The 21,009-nt window shown below is 34.7% G+C and overlaps 3 protein-coding genes across 3 annotated transcripts; 2 read left to right on the top strand and 1 right to left on the bottom strand.

Moving 5' to 3' along the window:
- Nucleotides 1-194: 194 nt before the first annotated feature.
- Nucleotides 195-7,792, bottom strand: LOC117919305 (pyruvate kinase isozyme A, chloroplastic-like). Its single transcript, XM_034836457.1, has 6 exons — nucleotides 6,990-7,792; nucleotides 5,128-5,218; nucleotides 4,829-5,022; nucleotides 3,815-3,936; nucleotides 1,013-1,491; nucleotides 195-776 (listed from the first exon to the last, which is right to left on the bottom strand). The coding sequence occupies exons 1-6, from the start codon at nucleotides 7,509-7,511 to the stop codon at nucleotides 475-477; spliced, it is 1,710 nt and encodes a 569-aa protein (XP_034692348.1). The 5' UTR covers nucleotides 7,512-7,792; the 3' UTR covers nucleotides 195-474.
- A 1,225-nt stretch (nucleotides 7,793-9,017) lies between these two features.
- On the top strand, nucleotides 9,018-11,528 carry LOC117917644 (histone H2A variant 1). The gene is made up of 3 exons (XM_034833984.1): nucleotides 9,018-9,123; nucleotides 9,691-9,806; nucleotides 10,939-11,528. Exons 2-3 carry the CDS (start codon nucleotides 9,699-9,701, stop codon nucleotides 11,230-11,232), a joined length of 402 nt encoding a protein of 133 aa, XP_034689875.1. The 5' UTR covers nucleotides 9,018-9,123; nucleotides 9,691-9,698; the 3' UTR covers nucleotides 11,233-11,528.
- Nucleotides 11,529-13,986: 2,458 nt separating this feature from the next.
- On the top strand, nucleotides 13,987-16,746 carry LOC117918974 (beta-carotene isomerase D27, chloroplastic). Its single transcript, XM_034835972.1, has 7 exons — nucleotides 13,987-14,249; nucleotides 14,336-14,475; nucleotides 14,743-14,835; nucleotides 15,210-15,271; nucleotides 15,468-15,574; nucleotides 16,147-16,233; nucleotides 16,354-16,746. Exons 1-7 carry the CDS (start codon nucleotides 14,036-14,038, stop codon nucleotides 16,392-16,394), a joined length of 744 nt encoding a protein of 247 aa, XP_034691863.1. The 5' UTR covers nucleotides 13,987-14,035; the 3' UTR covers nucleotides 16,395-16,746.
- Nucleotides 16,747-21,009: the final 4,263 nt, after the last annotated feature.

Here is a 21,009-nt window from a genome sequence, read left to right as displayed (position 1 = left end):
AGATGTGTTAACCCTCATGGAGTGAAGAGTTGCTTTATATTGTATATCCTCATGTGGTACCTACTCCCATATATAGGTCTCCTTACTATATTGGAGGAGGTTCATTCATCTACTTTCTATTTGATTTTTGTAAATTTAGGGAGGATTCCTCATCCTTCACCTGTATTCCATCTCCACATCAATGCATATTTGACTTCAAATAAAAAAATAAAATAAAAATAATTCAATATTTCTTTTGATCGGATGAGAGCTACATGACTAGTGTGATCATACTTTGTTTTGAGAGGAGTTTTGCAAGAATCAATGATAAAAAAATGGTACCACCATTTTGGCTTTCAAACCAAATGGTACCAACAATTGGGCACTATGACTTAGAACATATGAAAACTTCCAAGCCAAAAAATAGAGATGGAGCAATTGAGGCAGTTTATAAGAAAAAATCCCTAACAAAACTAAGGGGAGGCTTACTCCTCTTCAGGGGACATTTACCACTTGAACAGACTGCAACATATCAGAAACTGAAATGATAAGATCACCAGACTTGATCATACCTCTTGCTTTCAGCAGTGAAAAGCTCCTGTCTAGATTGCTCTCCATGTCATTGGTGAAACTGAGACAGAAGGGAATTAATCCCCAGTGCAGATTCAAGCGCCTCTGTGAAGATGGACTAGGTGTAAATGCAAAAACTGGACAATCCGGTCGACAACGTGACAGGAGTGATGCCATGTGCCCGGTCTTTGTGTACACAAAAAGTGCATCTGCTTCCAATTTGTTGGCTGAAATTTCAAAACACCATTTACTTATAGGTATGAATAGTAATCTAAAATAGAGTTCAAAGAAATTGAGATTTTCTTTACAATTCACTCAGGAAACAGCATCAATGAGGGAGTTGCAGGTCTGATATGAATTACAGCATTAAATTGAAACAGATTGCTTGGTGATTATCTTGAAGAATAATAGAATTTCAAAATTCTACTAAAGCTTAAACATCTGAGAGGCACGGATTGCTTACCCATCTTGGTAGCTGCATGGCATATCTCCTCTGAAACACTTTCCAGTGAAGTAGATGCAATGTCTGGGAGTTCCATGTTATCATTGTGCTTCTCCTCTCTCCACCACCTCTCAATTCTCAAACTGACACTTCTTAGCACAGCTAAAGCCTTCTCAGGGTACTGACCCATGGCTGACTCACCAGAAAGCATTAGGCCATCTGCCTGCTGCTTTACTGCTTCAGAAACATCAGCAACTTCAGCTCTAGTAGGTGTAGGATATTCAATCATGGATTTAAGCAATTGGGAGGCAACAATGACAGGCTTATTTAGCTGTCTGCACAGCCGAATAATTTTCTCTTGAATTAACGGAACCTCTTCTAATGGTATCTGGGCACCAAGATCTCCTCTGGCTACCATAGCCCCATCTGATGCCTGAATGATCTCTTTCAAATTCTTCAAAGAGCCAAAGCTCTCAATCTTTGCAATGACAGCAACATCACTACATAAGACCAAAACCATGCACTCATCACTCTGTGAAGTACATATCAGTTATGGGAAAGGGATGAGGTTCAACTGCCCCACTCTCAAATCAAACAATTGCACTAAGCAGATCTAGAATGGGTGACATTTGATAATTAGAAAACTGTTTAATATGAAGGAACAAAGAAAAACAAATAACTACCATATTTCCATGCACAGTAGCCGATGTGAAAGAGAAATTATTACTACTCTTAATTTGTCTTATTTCATGATTAAGGATTTTCCAAATTCAAACACTGCATATTGTTCAATCTTAATCTGCCGATTTTTAACATGTTCAACTTGCACTTTTTTACATCCAACTCTTCAATAGTTCTCTTCTGCCCCTCATTTGCCCTATAGCTATGGAGGTTAACACAGATGCATACAGTTTTTAATTTTCTCATTATTTCCACCGATCCTTCCCAGGATCCTTAACCTGATTATGTTTATTGTATAAACAATCACCTCAATTAGCCAGCATTCTACTAATGATGCAGAGGGTCTTTCCTAGTTGTTCTACAGAATTTTACCTAGTTAAGATGCAATGATGGCATCAAACAACGTGAGCACCTAACCACATACCAAAACAAATGAACCCACATTTATTTACAATTCTAAAAGATCAAGGGCATTGTTAAGCTTTTAGCCTTTAAAAATGATCTACCTGTTCAAATTAATAATTTGCTTCCTACCAAACAAAGTTTTCTTTTCCCATAATGAATCATGATTTTAGTTAATCATATAGTTTTTCATTTGACCACAAATGACAAGTTTTTTCTCAACTGAATCTACTTGATGTCTTCTTTCCACATTTTTGTTTAATAAAAGACGGTTACATATATGGGCATAGTAAATTCCTGGATACAAATATGTAGAAGAATGGGTGATTAATATATCCAACATAGGGTTAAGATTTAAGTTGTAAAGTACTAGAAGATTCCTCCATGTGAAAACAAAAAACCAGTGATTGCTTCATAAGCCTAAACCCAAAGAGTTGGATTATCACAATCTTGATTAAATAAAATGCAAAAGAAGGGTCTCAATAGGGCATTGTAATATATAATTGAAGGTATAGCTATTAAAACTTGAGACATAACACTGATATAAAAAAAATAAAAAAACTTGTGAGACATGATATGGTGCATATGGATATGTATTCACATCTTAGGTGTGATACACATCAGCAATATGACACATTACACAAGAATAACGGATAATCATGTTAGATTATCTTTGATTTTTAGAAAAATTTCGTTTTTAATTTTTTTCTTGAAAAGATTTTATATTGTTGCCTAATAGTTTAAAGTTAAAAGAAGTGCGAGAACAATTCCATGTACAAGCATTGTACACTGAGAAAAGCATGTGAAGAAAAAATAAAAGGTTTTAAGTCAAATTATTCTTCCAACAAATATTGGGAAGATATTTCCTTTACCACATGAAAGATAATATTCAGATAATCTGAATTTCCCCCTTAAGAATGATGAGTAAAGAATAAAAATCTTTAATTATAAATATGAATTTTTTTGTTGATTTTTTTTCCCTTGTAACAGGGATGATGAACTTGAGGAGTTAGAAATTTGAACATGGCTCATAAACACATCAATGTCAATAGTCCATAGAAGTATACACTTGCATATAATCATAGTTTCTTTGTTGGTGTATTGATTTGGGAGTTATACAAACTTAGAAATTTTGATTGCAATATCTTTTGTCTGATTAGTTCAATCCCAGTTGAAAGTTTAAAATGTTTATTTTGTAGACTCTATGATAAACATAATGCCTTAAAACATCACATGCCATTAAGGGTTCCTGAGAGCCCTACAAGGGGCAAGATGTGATTGGATACCCCATAAAGCAAGGGACTTTAGTGGGAGAAATATTTGCTGGTCAAAACATCTCACTACTGCCCCAACTCCACCCCAAACCCCACTACTCAGTTGGAAGACCTTTTGATTTTGGGTTGTTTTGTGCTGTATATGTCCTTGTTAGCTGGTTTTGCTGGATTTTTAAATCTATGCTAAAAAAGGTGGGGAGTTTATTAGTGGCTAGTGTTGTTTTGACTAGGTTTACTGCAGTTGGTTTTTTGTTCCTATATCTTGCTACCTTTTCTACTTTCTTTTTCTGTGCTTTTCCTTTTGCCTTTCCTAGGGTTTTTCCATGTACATTTCCTGTGTGTTAGGATTCACCCCTTCTGACACTTCTAATATAACTCTCTTATTAACTGGAAAAAGAAAGAAAGAAAGAAAGAAAGCAAGAAAAACAGAGGTTGGTTTCTCATCAATACACACACATATGCTTACCTTTCACAAGATCGTCCTGCAATATAACTCTTGAGCTGTTTTATTACTTCAGCAGACTTAACAAAAGAAACAGCAATAAAATCAACACCCTCTGCGATCCCAAAATCAATGTCCAACCAATCCTGCATGGAATGATAGTCTGAGAACAATAAAATACTAAAAACTTTCATTCCTTCAGGCAAAAGAACTGACAGTCAGCATGGACATCCATCACATCCCTTACTGTAACTGAAGCTCATTCGTAAGCATAATCACACTAGACCCTAGAGGAATTAACAAATAATGCAGACACCAGGGGAGACAGCCAAGAATACTGTAACATTCAGGAAAAGGTAGTACCTTGATACTATCCTTGACCTAAAAGTGTATGAAATCCTAATTATTTTGAGTTCAATGTATTAATTTTGGATTTTACAAATTTGGGTTCTTCTTTTCCTTTTTTCCTCAGAAGTGTATACCAAAACACACTTTTCCCCAAAAAAATTTATTTTCACCAAGCAAAAAGTTCTTTCAAAGAAACAAGTGCCATAAATAAGAAAAACCAAAACATTCTTTCAGAGGAGCTGAATGTAAAATATTTATTCTCAATAAGCAAAAAATCCTCTGAAGAAACTGGCAGCATATCTCAAGTTCTGAATTAATAAGTGCCATCAATAAGAAAAATAAATGAACAAATATAAGAATAAAAAAAACATCAGCCATACCAACAGCAGCAACAAAAGCTTCAGTTAGACGACATATTGCAGTGGGATTAATGACTCATGCATCCACAAGATTTCATCAAAGCAGTAAGAAAACGCACAACATGGTCTACACACAAACAGAGGAATGTATTATTTTATTTTTTGTAAAAATGTATTAAAAATTTTGTTCAACAAGATTGTTTGCCACATGATTTCATCAAAAGTGGAAGAAAACAAACACCAAAGTCCACACACAAATAGAAGATAGCATTTTTCTAAAAATGTTTTTCGGTTGACAAATTTATATCAAGATTGTCAAAGAAGCATCAACCTTTGAGGATATTGTTGGAAGCATAGCATTCCGCGCTTGTACCAGACTCCCATTCCTCCAGAAGGTAAGATTTGCACGTGGTAACAGCAAACCAGAATCTGTACAGCGGCACTTGACATCTGGACCAATCTTGTCAATCACCTCAAATCTTACCATTCCTCCATCCACAAGGAGTTCATCACCCACTTTCACATCTGCCACATATGAAAATAAGTGGATATTCAAAATTTCTCACAACATATACAAAAGGAGTCGCACTCGTATCTCTTCACAGCAAACACAGAATTAGAAAGTAATACCTTCAGCAAAACCATCATAATTCACACTAATTGTGCACTCTGGGCGGTGTGAATTGAAAGCCCTGACACTGAAGGTCCAGATATCTCCATCCTGAAAAATAAGTACTGATTAATACAAGTTCCATGACTCCAAGACCCTCAAGAAAAAATTGTCCCATCTAGATGTATCATTCTGATCAAATTCTACAAAGAATCACTTGAAACGAACTTCATTTTCATGTACAAGGCCTCCTACATCATACATGAGTTAATAGTGATCAAAGTAGCAGCAAGACCAATAGAAACATCAAAACAACAATTATGAGCATAATAATCAAATCCAATTTCCATACAGACTCATTAAGTTGAAGATGGATATATGATGCATCAACGCATCTCTGTAGACAAGGGTTCATTTACCATATTGTGTTTTGCCGGCTACCATCCTGGTAATTTTCCCATTCATTATGACAAATCCAAAAAATTATACACACAGCACAAGGAGACAATTGAATTCCCATGAGATATTCAAAAGATGCCATCAAATTCAAAATCTGAAGTACCAGGAACTACAAAAGTAATGATCATATGGCAGGTGGCATATGTGATGTGCAAGCAACATTGAGAGAGGTGGTTGTGTACTGAGTTAAGAAGATGTAACCAACCAAAATGGGAGATGATTTTGTAAGTACCACCTTCATCCACAATTTCCTTTTTAAGACCCCATTTTATCTTGATCTGTTCCATGTGAAATTGGCTCATATAGAGAGGAGGGGTGGAACCATGGAAAATCTCTTGTTCAATAAAATCATGATAATTCTCTTAATTAATGATAGTAAAGAAGTATAAATACACTTAAAATAAATGTGCAAACACTTGCGTGAAGAAAGATGGTTAAAGCTTTTCCCAAGCCTTTTAGGATGGAGGTTGGCTATAGAGGCAAAGTTATTCTCATTGCTTGGAGGTCTTGCATTAGCTTTTTCTCTGGGCTTGAACAAAGTTTTTGTTGAAGGCGATTTGGCATTATTTATTGTCCAGATTTATCATTAAAAAACAGTGACAAATTTTAGATCTTTTATCAGAGTTGGGCTGTTCTTTTAGGTGGATCTACAAGGCTAGACTTGCTAAACAAGGTTTTTTTTCTCTCTTAGAGGTCTTTGTGGGGAAGTTTAAATTCCCTCAGCTCTGCACTTTGGCTTTGAGATCATCCTATAGCTGTCTCAGTGTTTTGGCATCCATCTTTCTTGAAGGACAAACTAGTCATTCTTGTACTTTTTGATCATTATTCAATGAAGTTTTGTCGTTTCCAATAAAAAAAATGCATGAACTCATTTCAATTAAAATTAACTACAACCACCAAGCCCTTCTGCTATATCACATGTAAATAACAAAATGTTTCCTGCCATTCTGAATCCCAGTCAGTATCTGACATTAAGATCTCATTTTGCCGGTTCACCCAATGGGAGTAAAATATAGCAGTTTATGAAAACTAAAACATTGCTATCTGGAGTGCAGGAGCCAAAAAAAGAAAAAATTTGCCATCGCATCACATTCCTGTCATTTTCTCAGAGATCACAAAACCCACCTGAATTCAAAACCTAATAGCACTTCACTGCTAACAAAATTAATCATTCTCTCAAAATTAAAACTCTCTTAAAGAAGCTTCTCAATTATGAGTTCGTGACAATCAAATTGATAAATTAACAGCAAGAGAATTCTGTTTCATCTAATTGATAATACAGATGAATATGAGAGAATTTCAGAACCCAACCTCTTAATTTATGTTTATTTTCCTCGTACTTTCTAAGCATACGAACTGATGGATTAGTGTTAAAATTATTCATGATTACAGTTAGAAAGAGTATGATTTGATTCACCAATACCTCGGCCTTGGCTGATGTGAGACCTCCGAGATCTCCCATGTGAACTTCGCTCCCTTCAGTGTCCATCATAATTGACACAGAGAATCCTTTCACTTGATTCAACCACCTCACCCGCTCGATCACCGTCCGGTGCCACTCACGCGTGCCGTGGCACATGTTGAGACGCGCAACGTTCATGCCGCCCGCGGCAAGTGCTTCGAGCTCGTCGAGGCCGCATGTGGCGGGGCCTATCGTGCACACGAGCTTCGTCCTCCGCGAGCTCCTGGGTCCGTTTTCCCTCAGCTCCACCTCCATCGCCACATCTAGATGCATCACGCCAGAATCCACCGTCGTCGGCTGTAGAACCACTGGTACAGGAGCTTTCGATAGAGGTAACCGATTTTCGGAGACTGGACTCACGGAATGGACAGATGAGATTGGGCTTCGAGCGCTGCACGCATAGGGTTTGGAGCTCAATCTCCTGGAGAGGAATGGAGGGGGTGGTGGAGATAGAGAGATTGAGAAATGGAGAGCATGTGCCATTGCTGCCGGAAAATTTTCTCCGGCAGAAATGAAATGTGGGAGATTTACCAACTTCCCGGCCGGGTTTTGGTCAGAAATTCGATAAAATAGCGACAGGGAGGAAAGAGATTCAGAGCCGCCGGACCCGACTTGAGGGCATGAAACACGGGGAAGAAGAAATCCAATTAAAATGACCGAATTACCCTCATATGTTTGCCCAACTTGACGCTTATGCCGCAAATTTCCTTCGTAGAATTTCCAAGTCCTTTGGGACCTGTTTGGCAACTGCCCTTAAAAACGATTTTATGTTCTTTCAATTTCAACACTACGTTTTCCACGTTTTGAACCGAAACTGTTTTTTTAGAAATTTTTAAAAAATAGGATATGAATTATGACTTTTACAGTGGGTGACTGGGAAATTGGGCTGGACCGGATCGGCCGGTTGTTTTTTTTTTTTCAACTAATAATAATTCGCCTATAAGATTGGGCCGGCCTGTCTAATCGTGATAAACTTGGCCCAAAAGAGGATAAGAGCCAAGTAGCCAACCATTGGGCTGACATAAATTAATATTCTTAAATATGATAGAAAAAAAATATATTCACATAATTTTTATTAAAAAATTAAAATTGAAATCAAAACTTATCCATTATATTAAATCTCCTCCTGACTATGATATCAAAATCACCAAATAAAAATATGAATAAATAAAACCCATATAGAAGAAAGTGATTGAAATATAAAAAAAAAATGAAATTTAAATGTAAATTAATGAGATTCTTTGATGACATGGCAATGTGTGATTGGGTGTCACATTTGAAAGATATTGAAAAATTACTTTTAAATATAATAGAAAAACCCTCCAACCTCCCATATTTTGTTTTACAATAAAAAATATAAAAAATTAAATATAATTAAAATTAATTAAAATTATATATATTTTAAAATTATTTAATCCTAAAATAAGTTTAAAAACATATAAAAAATTTATTAATTATTTTATTTTTATTTATTTTTACTTACATTTTCTCTCTAAAATCCTAATCCTTGTAACCAAACTTTGGTGGTAATTTTTTATTGGTTAAATAGAAAAAATTAAAATATTTGATTTTTTATATTAAATTAAAAATAACTTATTAAAATCAACTAAGAAAAGTCAAATAAACTTATTATGATAAATTTAATTTAGTTATATTGTTAATATATTATTTTTAATTTAATAAAAAATTAAATATTTTAATTTTTTTATTCAATAAGAAAACAAATAGCCCACTAATAAGAAATAAAAGCAGGTATCTGACTTTCTCTTTCAAATTTTCAATATTTTAAATTTTTGAGAGAGAGAGAGAGGGAGAGGACTCAGAGGAGAAGACAGTCAAAAAGGTGGTTGGGCTGTTTCACGTGCGTGGGTCAAGTGGGTGAAGTTAAGACAGGGTCTCAGGTCTCTTTAGGAATTAAAAGAAAAAGAAAGGGTAGAATGGTAAAGTGCTAAAATTTTGAAATCCGGGAAAACCCTTTTCCCACCCAAAATAAACCGCCTTTTCGCCTTCTTCTGATATTTAAAACTCCGAAACGCCATTTCCCAAGCTCCGAATCCAAGCCCCTCAACACAAGCACCTCTGCAAAGTTCTACAGGTCTCTCCCTCTAATCTCTTTCTCTCTCTAAAGCTATATATTGTGCATTTACGTTCATAAAAACATCTGATTTTTCTGGGTTTAGGTAAAAAAATTTATTTTCTCTTCGTTTTTTTTTTTTTTTGGATTTGAAGTGAGTGTTATGGGTTTTAGTTCAAGAATGGTCCTTGCACAGGTTTCACCTGCAAAGGGCTTTAACTAGGCACCCGTTTTTCTTTTTGGCGTTCTTCGTTCTTTGGTTCGTAGTGTTTTAATTAGCGTATTTTTCGTTTGGTTGGTGGGGAAATGCAGGAAAAGTAGATAAAATGAGAGTTTTCAGACTGGGATTTTAACACAGAATACTAGTAATATTGTCTTTATGTTTGTTGGCTTTAATTTTTTCGCTGGTTTCTTTTTTTTTTTTTGAAAACCGAAATAGCAAATATCAGCGTCCGTAGTAGTCAAATGTTAATTTTCTTTTCTTCATTTTCTCAGCAACCAAACAAAGGAAAAGGTTTTTATTTTATAGTGATTCTTTAGGCATTTAATTTACCATTTATTATTTATCGAAATTATGAATCATAACAGACAAGGACATGGCTGGAAAAGGCGGGAAAGGACTTTTGGCGGGAAAAACCACAGCAGCCAATAAGGAGAAGGACAAGAAAAAACCGGTTTCCCGGTCATCTCGAGCTGGAATCCAGGTAAACATCCTTCTCCTCTAACAACACCCCCGGTCTCATGCACTGTCTATGATACCCAATACCCAGTCTCAACAAATCTCAACTTTTTTTTTTTCTTTTTTTGTTGAATTATTTTTATGAATTAATTTGACCTTGACTTTGACAATGTTCTCGTTGGGTGCTCTCTATTTTCTGATCTCATCTTGCTTGTTGTTCTTGATCTTAAGGTGTTTTTAGGTGATTTTGGTGAGTGGGCAAAACTTGAATTCCATAGTGGATGATGATTTTAGTTGCATGATGTGATGTGGGAAGTAAATTTCTATATGATTAATCATTTGATAATCCATAATATCTTGATTTCCCACTACAAATTATTTTTTATATATTGTGTTTTGACTATTTTAAATCTACTTAAAATGTTATTTTATTGCCTTTTAATCGAACTTTCAATCATGGGTTTCATACTTTTCTAGGGCTTTGTTCATATTTTAATGAAATATGGAGACCCATATTGTTTTTAGGACATAATTCAATCATAGTGCAATCGTAATTAAAATTATATTAAATTATTTAAAATTAATTTGAGAAAATCTAATATAAAAAAAAACCTTGTTAAATATCAAATAATTATATGTAATTTTTAAAATGTTATTTTGATTTTGTTTTTATTGTTAGGAGACAAGAAAATTGAAAATTGAATTAATAAGATCAATTTTCAAATTCTTAATTTGAACCGACCTTTTTTATTATTGAAAACCAAATCAATATAATCAATTTTGGTTGGTTTGGATTGAGTTATTGGTTTTGGTTAGAGCCGTGTACAAAAGTTGTGAATGATAGAAGGAAGCATATTTCTTTTACAATAATGTATTTTGAGTTATTGGATGATGAACAACCTCCGTTATGTTTTTCTATTCTATTTTAGCTTTGGATTATTGACATAGAAGGGCTATTCATGTACCCAAGCAAACCCTTATCGGTAGTTGATCAAAACTGGCCAAGATTATGAGCATTTCACAGTGAAGGTAGTTGTTGCAGGGAGCAATGCTGCGGGGGTTCCGGAGACTTTTTTTAAATATTTTTTCTGAGTTTTCTTTCTCATGGGTTGCTCTGGTTCTGATTGTGCTAATTCATTTTTTGTACTGGGGTTTAGTTTCCGGTGGGCCGGATTCACAGGCAGCTGAAATCAAGGATATCTGCACATGGGCGTGTTGGGGCAACTGCAGCAGTCTACACTGCATCAATCCTGGAGTATCTGACAGCAGAGGTGCTGGAGCTGGCTGGGAATGCAAGCAAAGACTTGAAGGTGAAGAGGATCACTCCAAGGCATCTGCAGCTGGCCATCAGAGGAGATGAGGAGCTGGACACCCTGATCAAAGGCACCATTGCTGGAGGTGGTGTCATCCCCCACATTCACAAGTCTCTCATTAACAAGTCCAAGGATTGAGTTGTCTTTCCTCTCACTGATGGGCCATGGTGTTCAGTGTTGATTCTGTGATTGTTTGTGTTGATGGGGTTTAGTCAGATGCAGACTTGGGACATGCCTAGTCTTTGTTTAAGTGAATTCTACTAGGGTTAGCACATAAGTACTTCCATTAGGGTTTATGTAGGGTTTTTCTTTCTACCTTTAGCTGTCTTTCCTAACTGGTAGGTTGTGTTTAAAAGTAGTGGTTATTTATGTAGTTATACTTTGATTTCCTTGTTAACTCATTTCTGTGCACTTTAATTTGATTGTCTTTTTAACTTCTGCTCCTCACTGCATATCATCATCATATGTTCATTTTTATAAGTACTGTTTGGGATTTTTTTTTAAAGTTGAATAAAATGCATTATAATTTGTTTTATTAATTTTATTAAAATAATTTATGTTTAATATCAATTTTTTATATTATTTGTGAAAATCAAAATTAAGAAAGTAATTTTTTGAATTTAATTACAAGGTGGCCAACACATGGTCTATGTATGTGATTCTTGTGTTAAACTCATTTATTAATTTCTTTTAATTTTTAAGCTACATTTTTGTTGGAAAGTTGAAATGGGAAATGAAAATAGAAAATTCATTTTAATTCCAATTATTTATTACAAATGATGAAAATTTTGGATTTTTTTTTATCACATTTTTGAAAAAAATAGATTTTAATTGGTTTTGAGAATAAAATTTCATTGGGTAATTCAAATAAGAAAAATAATTTTCTCAATTTATTTTCTATGAAAGTAATATATATCTGTGTGTTGAAAAAAGTTTTAAAATATTCTTTTATATTTTCATTTTTTTTTCTAAAAAATAAGTTGTTTTCAATTGGTTAAAAATTTGTCCAACTTAGTTTTTGAGTTACAAAACCATTTCCTTTTCTAAAGAACAAAAAATTGTTTTCAACAGCAGCCCCCAAACAAACCCTTCAATTCTTATGAAATTCAAAACTCACTTTTATCATATTTTTTATTAGTTTTTTCATTCATATTCTTTCTTTGTTTGTCTTTTAAATTCTGAAATATTTATTTGAATCGTACTCATAAAAAGTATGTCACTTTCAAAATATGCCGCATAATTTTATGATTAAAAATTTGTCGGGTTATAATATGTCATTTAGTAGTTCTTAAGCCCTCAAATCCTAAAACTCGATCATCGTGCGATGAAAACAACGGGATTACCAACTATTTTTTAATTTATTTTATTTTGAACCTTAATATGTCTTCTTTTATATTTAAATAAGGATAAGGTTGGTGTATCCGCTCAATTTTTTGGCTTTTATTACTTGGCAAAATTTGCCAATTTTAGAATAATTTAGGCTATGACATTGATGGTTGAAAAACCTAATCATGTTGGCCAGCAGGGCCCATCAGCAGAGCCCATGGGCTCTACACTCTCCATTGTTGAAGCCCAAGATCTTTTCAATTGAAAGTTGAACCAAGCTCCCATAAACCTTATCTTCAGTCTGTCTGGGGACTAGGAATTTGGAAAGGACCCATTATTTATAATTTAATATTACAATTTTTTACCAAGAATTTAGTATAAAATAAATAAAAATTGAAAAAAAATAAAATACCCTCTTGAAAATAAAATTCTAAAAAGCATTTTTTTTTTTTTTTTTATAGTAAACATTGCATGTATGAAGCAAATTTTTTTTGACTTATTCTTCATCCTTTTAATTATTTTAAAAATATTCTATAAAAAATACCCTAAAAATAACTCAAAATTTATTTTTGAAAAACATCTTAATTTAAAAATAATTTAAAAAGAGACAGTTTTCAATAAATAAAAAATGATTAAACGTCCATTTTCAAATAAAAAATTGAACACATTGCAAAAAGTACAAGTTTCTAAATTAGTGGATATTAGATGTAGATTGTGATTAAGGCATACCACATGTTGTAAGGTTGAAAAATTAAATTACTCCCTACTTGCCTAATGTTGACATAAGCAACTTGTTGCTCCACACATCCAAATACAATTTTTAATAAAAAATTTACTAAACATGTTTTTTCAAATAAAAAAATTAGTGGACACTAGATATAGACTTTGATTAAGGCATTACTCACAATTTGTAAACCGTAAAAATTAAGAGTTTTTTTTACAACTATTTTCAAGAATGGTTTTTTGTTCTTCAGAATAAAAAACATGGAAAAACATGTTTGACAATCGAAAACTATTTTTTGTTTTTTGAAAACATCTTTTGATCGTTTTCACTTATATTTTTAGAGTTGTTTTAAAAAATAATTATACAAACATATAGAATAATTTAAAATAAAATACTAGACATAAAAAAATATTTCTAAAAATATTAATGATATGTTAAAACATTGTTTTAACATAGATAATAGTTTTAATATCATTTTGTTTTATAAAGCAATAGAAAATAGTTTTCAAAAACTGTTTTCGAAAACAAGCCCTAAATTACTTCCTCCTTGCTTCATATTAAGCATCATCGGCATCATCATCACTCTTTATTATTATTATTTTTTATTTATTTATTTGACGTTGTTTATCCTAATATCCAAACACACCTCCAAGCCCAAGAGAGAAGGTGACACTGACAAGAGGGGGTTGGGCATCTGCAGTCTGTAAGGAAACAAACAAATGGACGGCACGGGCATCTTGAGGCCCAACCAAGAAGGCATAAGAGCCCAGATTCCACTCTTCGCCATCCTTCCAAATGCTTCACCTCCCCTTTTGTTCTTATATATTTCACCCCATCTCCCTCTCCAAATCCCAACTTACTCTATTATTATTCTCTCTGTATCAGATACCAATGGATGCCAAGCTTGTAACACAGCACAGGAGCCATGTCTGGGCTGGGAAAAGAGGCATGCACAAGCCCAGAAGCTCTCCTTCTATCCTAGCAGTCTTGGCAAGGCCTGCAGACAACTTGACCTTGGTGAAGGAGACCCCAAGTCTTCTTTCTGATAACTGGTTTGATAGGATTGCCATTAACCATCTTTCCCAGAGTGTTCAAGCTACAACAGGTTCATTTTACTGATCATTTCATTCATTTTCTGGTTGTATATATCTTAGCCTTTTGTTCTTATGATGAAAGGAAAATTATGTACAGGTTTGAGAAACAGCAAGAGTGGATATGAGAGCTTGGTGGAGGCAGCTGCCATGGTGTCAAGGAACTTTGATCCTATACAGCAATGTGAACTTGTCATCGAGGCTCTTAACAAAGCCTTTCCCAGCCCTATACTCTCCTTGGCAAGTCCTCCTTTTACTTCTGCTAGCTAGATATATCAGATTTTTGGTTTGTATTGATCTCTTCGGAGCTTGTTTGGCAGTGATTCTAAGAAGTGTTTCTAGTCTTTCAAGCACTTCAAAAAGACTCTTTTAATAAAAAATTTCAAGTGCTAGAAAGATAAGAAGTGTTTCTTAACATCTTTAGGAAACGGATTCTTACTCTTTCCATATTACTACTTTCTTGTTTAGATGTTTTGGTAATGTTGGTATTTTGATGAACAAGAGCAGATCAGAACATTGATGCCACAGTCCAAATTCACGAGGGAATATTTTGCTGCCTTCACTACCTTGTTCTTTGCCTGGCTTGTTGGACCCTGCAAGGTGATGGAAACTGATATGAAACATTATTTTATGTATTTTTTGCTCATAGAATTCATCATACTATGACACCCAGACAGGGACCCTCCCCCCCACCCCACAAAAAAAGAAAAAGAAAAAGTAGGTTGAAAAAAAAACAGACAAGGAAATTGGATTCAGGGTTTTGCCCCTCTCAGCCTCACATGGTGGTCTGGCCTAGTTTGTGACCTCTCCTAGTGACCCACCATTCATAACATATGTGTTAATGATGGAGCTTCATTCTTCATTCACTAGGTTCATACAAATCATTGAATATGGCATAGGACTTTTTTCATGAAGAAATATGTTAAGGCATGAAATCTAATGGGGGTTGTTCAATGAATCATTATATTAACCAGGTGATCGAATCTGAAATCAATGGAAGAAGAGAGAAGAATGTAGTCCACATAAAGAAATGCAGGTAATCTCACCATATTGCTCTTCAAATTTACTTAAAAACAAATGGGGTTTTGGCCCAAGTCACCTACCCTATTATATCTTTCCTTGCCTAGCTACAACTGCAACAATCTCCTCCATTGACTCTGCCTCCACTCTCTAGCTCTCAATATATATATATACTCCATTGCCATTCCAACCACTATCATTAAAATCTGCAGGTTCTTGGAGGAGTCAAATTGTGTGGGAATGTGTCTCAACCTCTGTAAGAATCCATCTCAGAAGTTCATCAAGGACTCCCTTGGCATGCCAGTCAACATGGTCCCTAGTAAGTATTCAGGCATTTTAGTATTCAAAAGCAATCAAACATATACTCTATTGAATTAAACAAAGTGAAAGGGAAACAAATAATCATGGTTGGGGAGAGCAATAGTACCTGCACTAGAATATGGAAGCTATGATCATCATCAAAATGGAGGGCCCCATGAATGAACCACTTAGGGCACAATCTGCAAGTAGATGAATCAAAACTAGGGTGATAATTGCAACATGTGGAATGATATTACAAATACTTTGATTTAAGCATTTCAAATCAATCAGCAAAAGCCCAATTTCCTTCCTTACCATTAACTGGCCTTATGGATGATCTAATGACATGTCATAGAGTCCACCCTGTTGTTCAAAGAGAAGCACAGAGTTGTTCATGAAGCCAATCATCCCTAAATGACCGATCCCTACGTATAGTATCCGCACAACCGTCCAAATGAAAGCACCAAATTGAACCTTTAGTCACATTAATTTCCATGTCCCAATCATTTGTAGGGAAGTGCAGGGGCACTCAATTCGATAATCTATGATCAGTGATATGAAATTCTCAGCATTTTGCCTTCCTGTTTGCAGATTTTGATGATATGAGTTGCCAGATGATATTTGGTCAAGATCCTCCAGGGGATGATCCAGTACTGAGGCAACCTTGCTACAAACTATGTAATAGTCTTACGCATAAACCCCTCATTCTCACAATCTATATTTCCTTGTATAAATCTCCCCATTTTTTCATATCAAGGGTTGTGAATCTTTTCTTTTATGTTACATAAATTCATGCAGGCAAAGCAAAGAAAAATCACTCTGTGAATTGCTCCATCTGATGAAGAAAAATGTGGAAGGAGGGTCTAGACATGATACCAGAGCTAACCCATATAGTAGATTATACTTGATCAGGCATTGGAAGGCTGAATGGGAGTTCAATATTCTGCATAGTCTTAATTGTGAAATGATAGGTTTTGAGATTGTAGTGTCCTTTTCTTTTGACTCTGTAATTTTCTTGGATGGTCTTTAAATTCTTTTGAGAATCAGTTATTGTATAAACTATGAGGTAAAGGAAAAGGAAAAGGAAAGGAAATAAGAAGAGGGATACAAAACAAGTTTGGCTACCATGAATCTTCTTCTTCTTTTTTTTCCAATTTTTATCGGTTTTGAGACTCCCATTTGTGTAGATATTCTTCATTTTGAATCCAAAAGACCCTCATAGCTTTAAAACGCTTTTACAAGATTAAGAGGAACTTTTTCTCCTATATGACATAGGATATCATAGAACTTGATTTTTCAATTTATCTTCCCATTCCTCCCTTATGCATTGGGCAGAATTTGATAGCTGAAAATAAAATAAAAAGAGAAAGGAAAACGAAAACGAAAAAAGGGGCAGATTCTCAGAATGGTGGGAAAGTTGAAACATGTGTGAGAGTGTGAGTGACAGATGACCAGACCCCATAGAGGGGAGTTGCATCTAAGGAAAGCAACTGAGAGAGGGTTATGGGGTCAACTCAGAACAAGTTAGTAGATTCCAGGTGAAAATGATAGGCAAAATCCTAAGTCATCACAAGCAAATATCAAGTGATGATACCAGGTTTCCTTAAACATCAGCAACTACTTGGAGCCACGACAGAGGCCTATGAGGATGAAGTTGAATGGGATGATAAGAGAGGCTTCTTGTAATGACCCATTACATATATGATGTGAAATTTCATAGTACTTTTTATAATATTATGTAATTGTATTTTAAGTTATAGTCACCTCTGTGTAGGACCTCTTGAGATTCTTATCTTCTATTATGTAAACTTGGGTATGTAATTGTATTTTAAGTCATGATCACCTCTCTATAGGTAGCTATGAAATTCTTATTTTCTTTGTAAACTTGGGTGACGTAGTTCCACTATGATACCGATTAGGATCAAATAAGGCAAGTCAAATCTTTTATAATATTTAATATTACATTCCATGAGCATGTTCTAAGAGTTGACTCAATTTCCAATATTAAGAGCAATATTATTGCACTTCAATATAAATATATTTGAAAACCATGAAAACTTTAATATAAGCAATTATAATCACTTTTAAAGAAGTACGATGTCTTTTACATATCTCATGAGATAATAGAGTTTTTATGCGTTATATAAATGTATTTTAAAATCGGGAAAACTTCAATTCACAATGAACAATACCTACATGAGAAGAAGTGGATGATTACATTTCTTGGCATCTTTGATGGGGCTTGGACCAGAAAAAGAAGGGCACACTCCTCTCCATTGTTTTCCCAAAATGGGGTATCCAAATGGGGCCTTGGCTGAGAGGAAGTGTTTTGACTGGAGACTTCGATGTAGTGTCCAGGGTGAGCAAGAGTGGACCAAGAGTCGTCTCCCACCTTTGCTATGTCCTTTGTGTTATATAGGTGACCAATCTCAGATTCTTGTGCTGTCTTTTCTGCCCCAATAGAGAAAATGACAGACTTAACCAGCCCACCGCAAACACGGCTATGAGTGGGAGCCCTCCTTCATCATACTTGCTTTGAAGATATTTTCTTTGAGTATCCCAAATTTGAGACACTACAGGGGAAAGTGGTGGGTTCCTATATTTAATTTGGAATGATAGAAATATAGAGAATTTGGGTTGCCCTGTGAAGGCCTTGTTTGGATCTTAATGGCATTAATTAGTGGACATGAACCAAAAAAAGGGCATCTCTTCATGTCAAGCTATAAATGTCCTCTGAGAAAAATCCCCATTTTAAGCATATATGCCTTGTGTAAACCTATTCTTCATCACACAAAGAGAGACCCATTTGCATCTTGAGTGAAACCTATTCCACATCACACAAAGAGAAACCCCATTTGCATTTTGAGTGTTTCCTTTTATTTGTCTTTGCATTTGTTATATCTTTGCCTCATTTTAAGTAGTTTCAATGGACCATCCATGAAAAATAAAATATTAGCATCTTCTTATCATTTCAAATACTAAAGATTCCGCTTCACTTTTGAATAAAGTATAATAAATTATTTATTTTGATATCGATAGGAAATTTTTTTTAATATATACATATATTTATTGATTGGAATTCGACATACAGGAACGAGAATAGAAATAAGATAGGAAGTTAGGAATGTAGATAAATCAAAATATCATAAGTAAAAGATTAATTAAAATCTCGATAAGAGTGAGTTTTGATTTCCTAAAAAAAAATGATTTTTTATTATTATCTTTATTCTCATTTAGGAAAAATTAAATCCAAATACAAAAATAAATATGGAAATAGGATGGACATGAACATAAATCAAAATATCACATAAAAATTAAAATTCCGATAAAAGTAGATAATGATTTTTTATTTCTATTTTCATGTCTAAAAAGCAATCTCAAATATAGAAATATATGGGAAATAGAATGAATTTCCTATTCCTATTCCACATTCAAGGAGATTGCTCAAGATTCCACTCTCATCACATATAAAAAGCATTCTTCATGGACTTTAATGGGCTCAAGCCCAAATTCCACTAGCCTCAAATGGGTGGTTCAGATTAGCAATCAGGGCCTCTCACAGGCCTATAGTCTAGAGAGTGAAGGTAATGTGGGCTTAGGGTTTCAAGCCCAACAAATATTTTGGTGAAGTTGATACTTATCTTCCTGGGCAGATTTTGGAATTGTTTCAGTCCAAAGTCCATACATTACATCCACATATTTGGGCTAGAAAATGGGCTATGCTAAACTTCTAGCCCATGTTAGATTATCTAACCCAGTCAAAAGGCCCAATTTATTCATAAACCCAAACGAAACTAAGGCATGTTTGGCTCTAAATGAAATTGAAATTGAAACTAAGTTAAGGATAATAAAATTTTATTAAACATGAAATAACTTCTTAGATAGCACGTGTGTTGAAGCCACGTGTTGCCTTTAACTTACCAATATAAAGCTCCTTTAGTTTGGATCCAATCCTCTTGATTTGGTCTCCTTCCTCACATGCTTGTCCATCCAAAAAAGAAAGCAAAATGACATTTATACCAAGCTTTGTGTGGCCAGTAGATAGGGTGTTTGATTAAATACATTGACTTGATCTACCAAAAAGCGTATAATTAGTAGATGGCAAAAGTGAAGTGTATTTACATCTATGTATACCAAGTTGGGTAATAATTAAACGTTAGTTTAAGTGCATTATTATGAAGGTAGACAAGAACGTAAAGAAAGATTTCAAGTTAAGACTTTAAATAATTAAATAAAGGTAAAAAAAAAAAAAAAACCGAGTTACAAAGAAATAAAATTTAAGTATAAATAAATGAGAGTTAGGTCAAGATATAAACAGATAGATTACTATATAGTTACAATTAAAGCTCGATAAATTAAAAGCCTTAGTACCAAGGGAAATTTATTAATTAAACAAATGTATCTAATACCCTTTTATTATAATTAAGCGATATCAAACTATATCGATTTTTTTTATGTATATCATCTTATATATTTGTTGAATTATTAATTTATCACGTTAACCCGAGGTTAGAAACCGACAAAAAACATTCTTAATCATGTGATCAATATATCGAGGTTTTAGGTATGTTTCATTGGTCACACTTTATTGGTATGATTGTTTTGTATGGTACGATAGAAAATGGGGCTTTGGATAGAAAGAGCAATTTCCTCATCTTTGGTTTCTTTCAATGGTGGCGGATGGATGAATGAAGCACATGCATTAAAGCTCCAAACAACCGGGTCATGGTCAATAATGAAGAGAAATTTCGTCGTCAAATAGCTATCTGGCAAAGGACCCAATGGGAGAGACAAGGGGGTGGACGAAGATTACAGCCAACCATGACAAGGATTGGACATATTTAAGGTGTTTTTTGTAATGGTGAGGCCACTAAGTTAATAGACCCTTGAAAAAATGTAGCACTCAAACAAAGAAAAGTCCTTTGCAGTGGCATGTGCCATTGCCTGACCCCCATTCCAACTCTCTAACTCATTTACATTGATAAGCTTGTGGCCTTTTGGAATGGCAAGGTCCCCATCTCTTGCCTTGTTTGAGAAACTCTTGGCTTTAACTTGAAGATTTCTATTTAGGAAGGGAGCGTGGGAGTTCTGGCATGAGGAGAGGAGGTACTTCTCTCTCTCTCTCTCACCCCTCGCCCCCGGCCCTCCCTCCCTCCCTCCCTCTCTCTCTCTCTCTCTCTCTCTCTCTCTCTCTCTCTGTCTCTCTCAAGTGGTGAGAGAGTACAACTCTCAAGTCATCAGCCATTGCCAAAGGACCAAGAGGCCTATAATGGAATCTCTCTCTCTCTCTTTCTCGAGTGATGAGAGAGTACAACTCTCAGCTCATCAACCATTGCCAAAGGACCAAGAGGCCTATAATGGAAAGCATAATTGAGAAGGGGAGATCAAGGCCCACATCTAAAGGGAGGAGTGTGCAGAGGTTGCTCTTATCTCTTCAGAGTCTTCACAACCCCA

This window comes from Vitis riparia, chromosome 7 (assembly GCF_004353265.1).
Source record: "Vitis riparia cultivar Riparia Gloire de Montpellier isolate 1030 chromosome 7, EGFV_Vit.rip_1.0, whole genome shotgun sequence".
Classification (NCBI taxonomy): domain Eukaryota; kingdom Viridiplantae; phylum Streptophyta; class Magnoliopsida; order Vitales; family Vitaceae; genus Vitis; species Vitis riparia.
The sequence above is the reverse complement of the archived record's forward strand: the minus strand, read 5'-3'. Positions and strand labels throughout refer to the sequence as shown.

Excerpts from the sequence above, each read along its gene's own strand:
- LOC117917644 (XM_034833984.1), top strand. The coding sequence starts at position 9,699 with ATGGCTGGAAAAGGCGGGAAAGGACTTTTGGCGGGAAAAACCACAGCA. Across the intron at positions 9,807-10,938 it reads CATCTCGAGCTGGAATCCAG|TTTCCGGTGGGCCGGATTCA; the intron begins GTAAACATCCTT and ends ACTGGGGTTTAG.
- LOC117918974 (XM_034835972.1), top strand. The coding sequence starts at position 14,036 with ATGGATGCCAAGCTTGTAACACAGCACAGGAGCCATGTCTGGGCTGGG. Across the intron at positions 15,575-16,146 it reads GCCAGTCAACATGGTCCCTA|ATTTTGATGATATGAGTTGC; the intron begins GTAAGTATTCAG and ends TCCTGTTTGCAG. Across the intron at positions 16,234-16,353 it reads GCAACCTTGCTACAAACTAT|GCAAAGCAAAGAAAAATCAC; the intron begins GTAATAGTCTTA and ends AAATTCATGCAG.
- LOC117919305 (XM_034836457.1), bottom strand. The coding sequence starts at position 7,511 with ATGGCACATGCTCTCCATTTCTCAATCTCTCTATCTCCACCACCCCCT. Across the intron at positions 5,219-6,989 it reads TCACATCAGCCAAGGCCGAG|GATGGAGATATCTGGACCTT; the intron begins GTATTGGTGAAT and ends CTTATTTTTCAG. Across the intron at positions 3,937-4,828 it reads TTCCAACAATATCCTCAAAG|GATTGGTTGGACATTGATTT; the intron begins GTTGATGCTTCT and ends CATTCCATGCAG.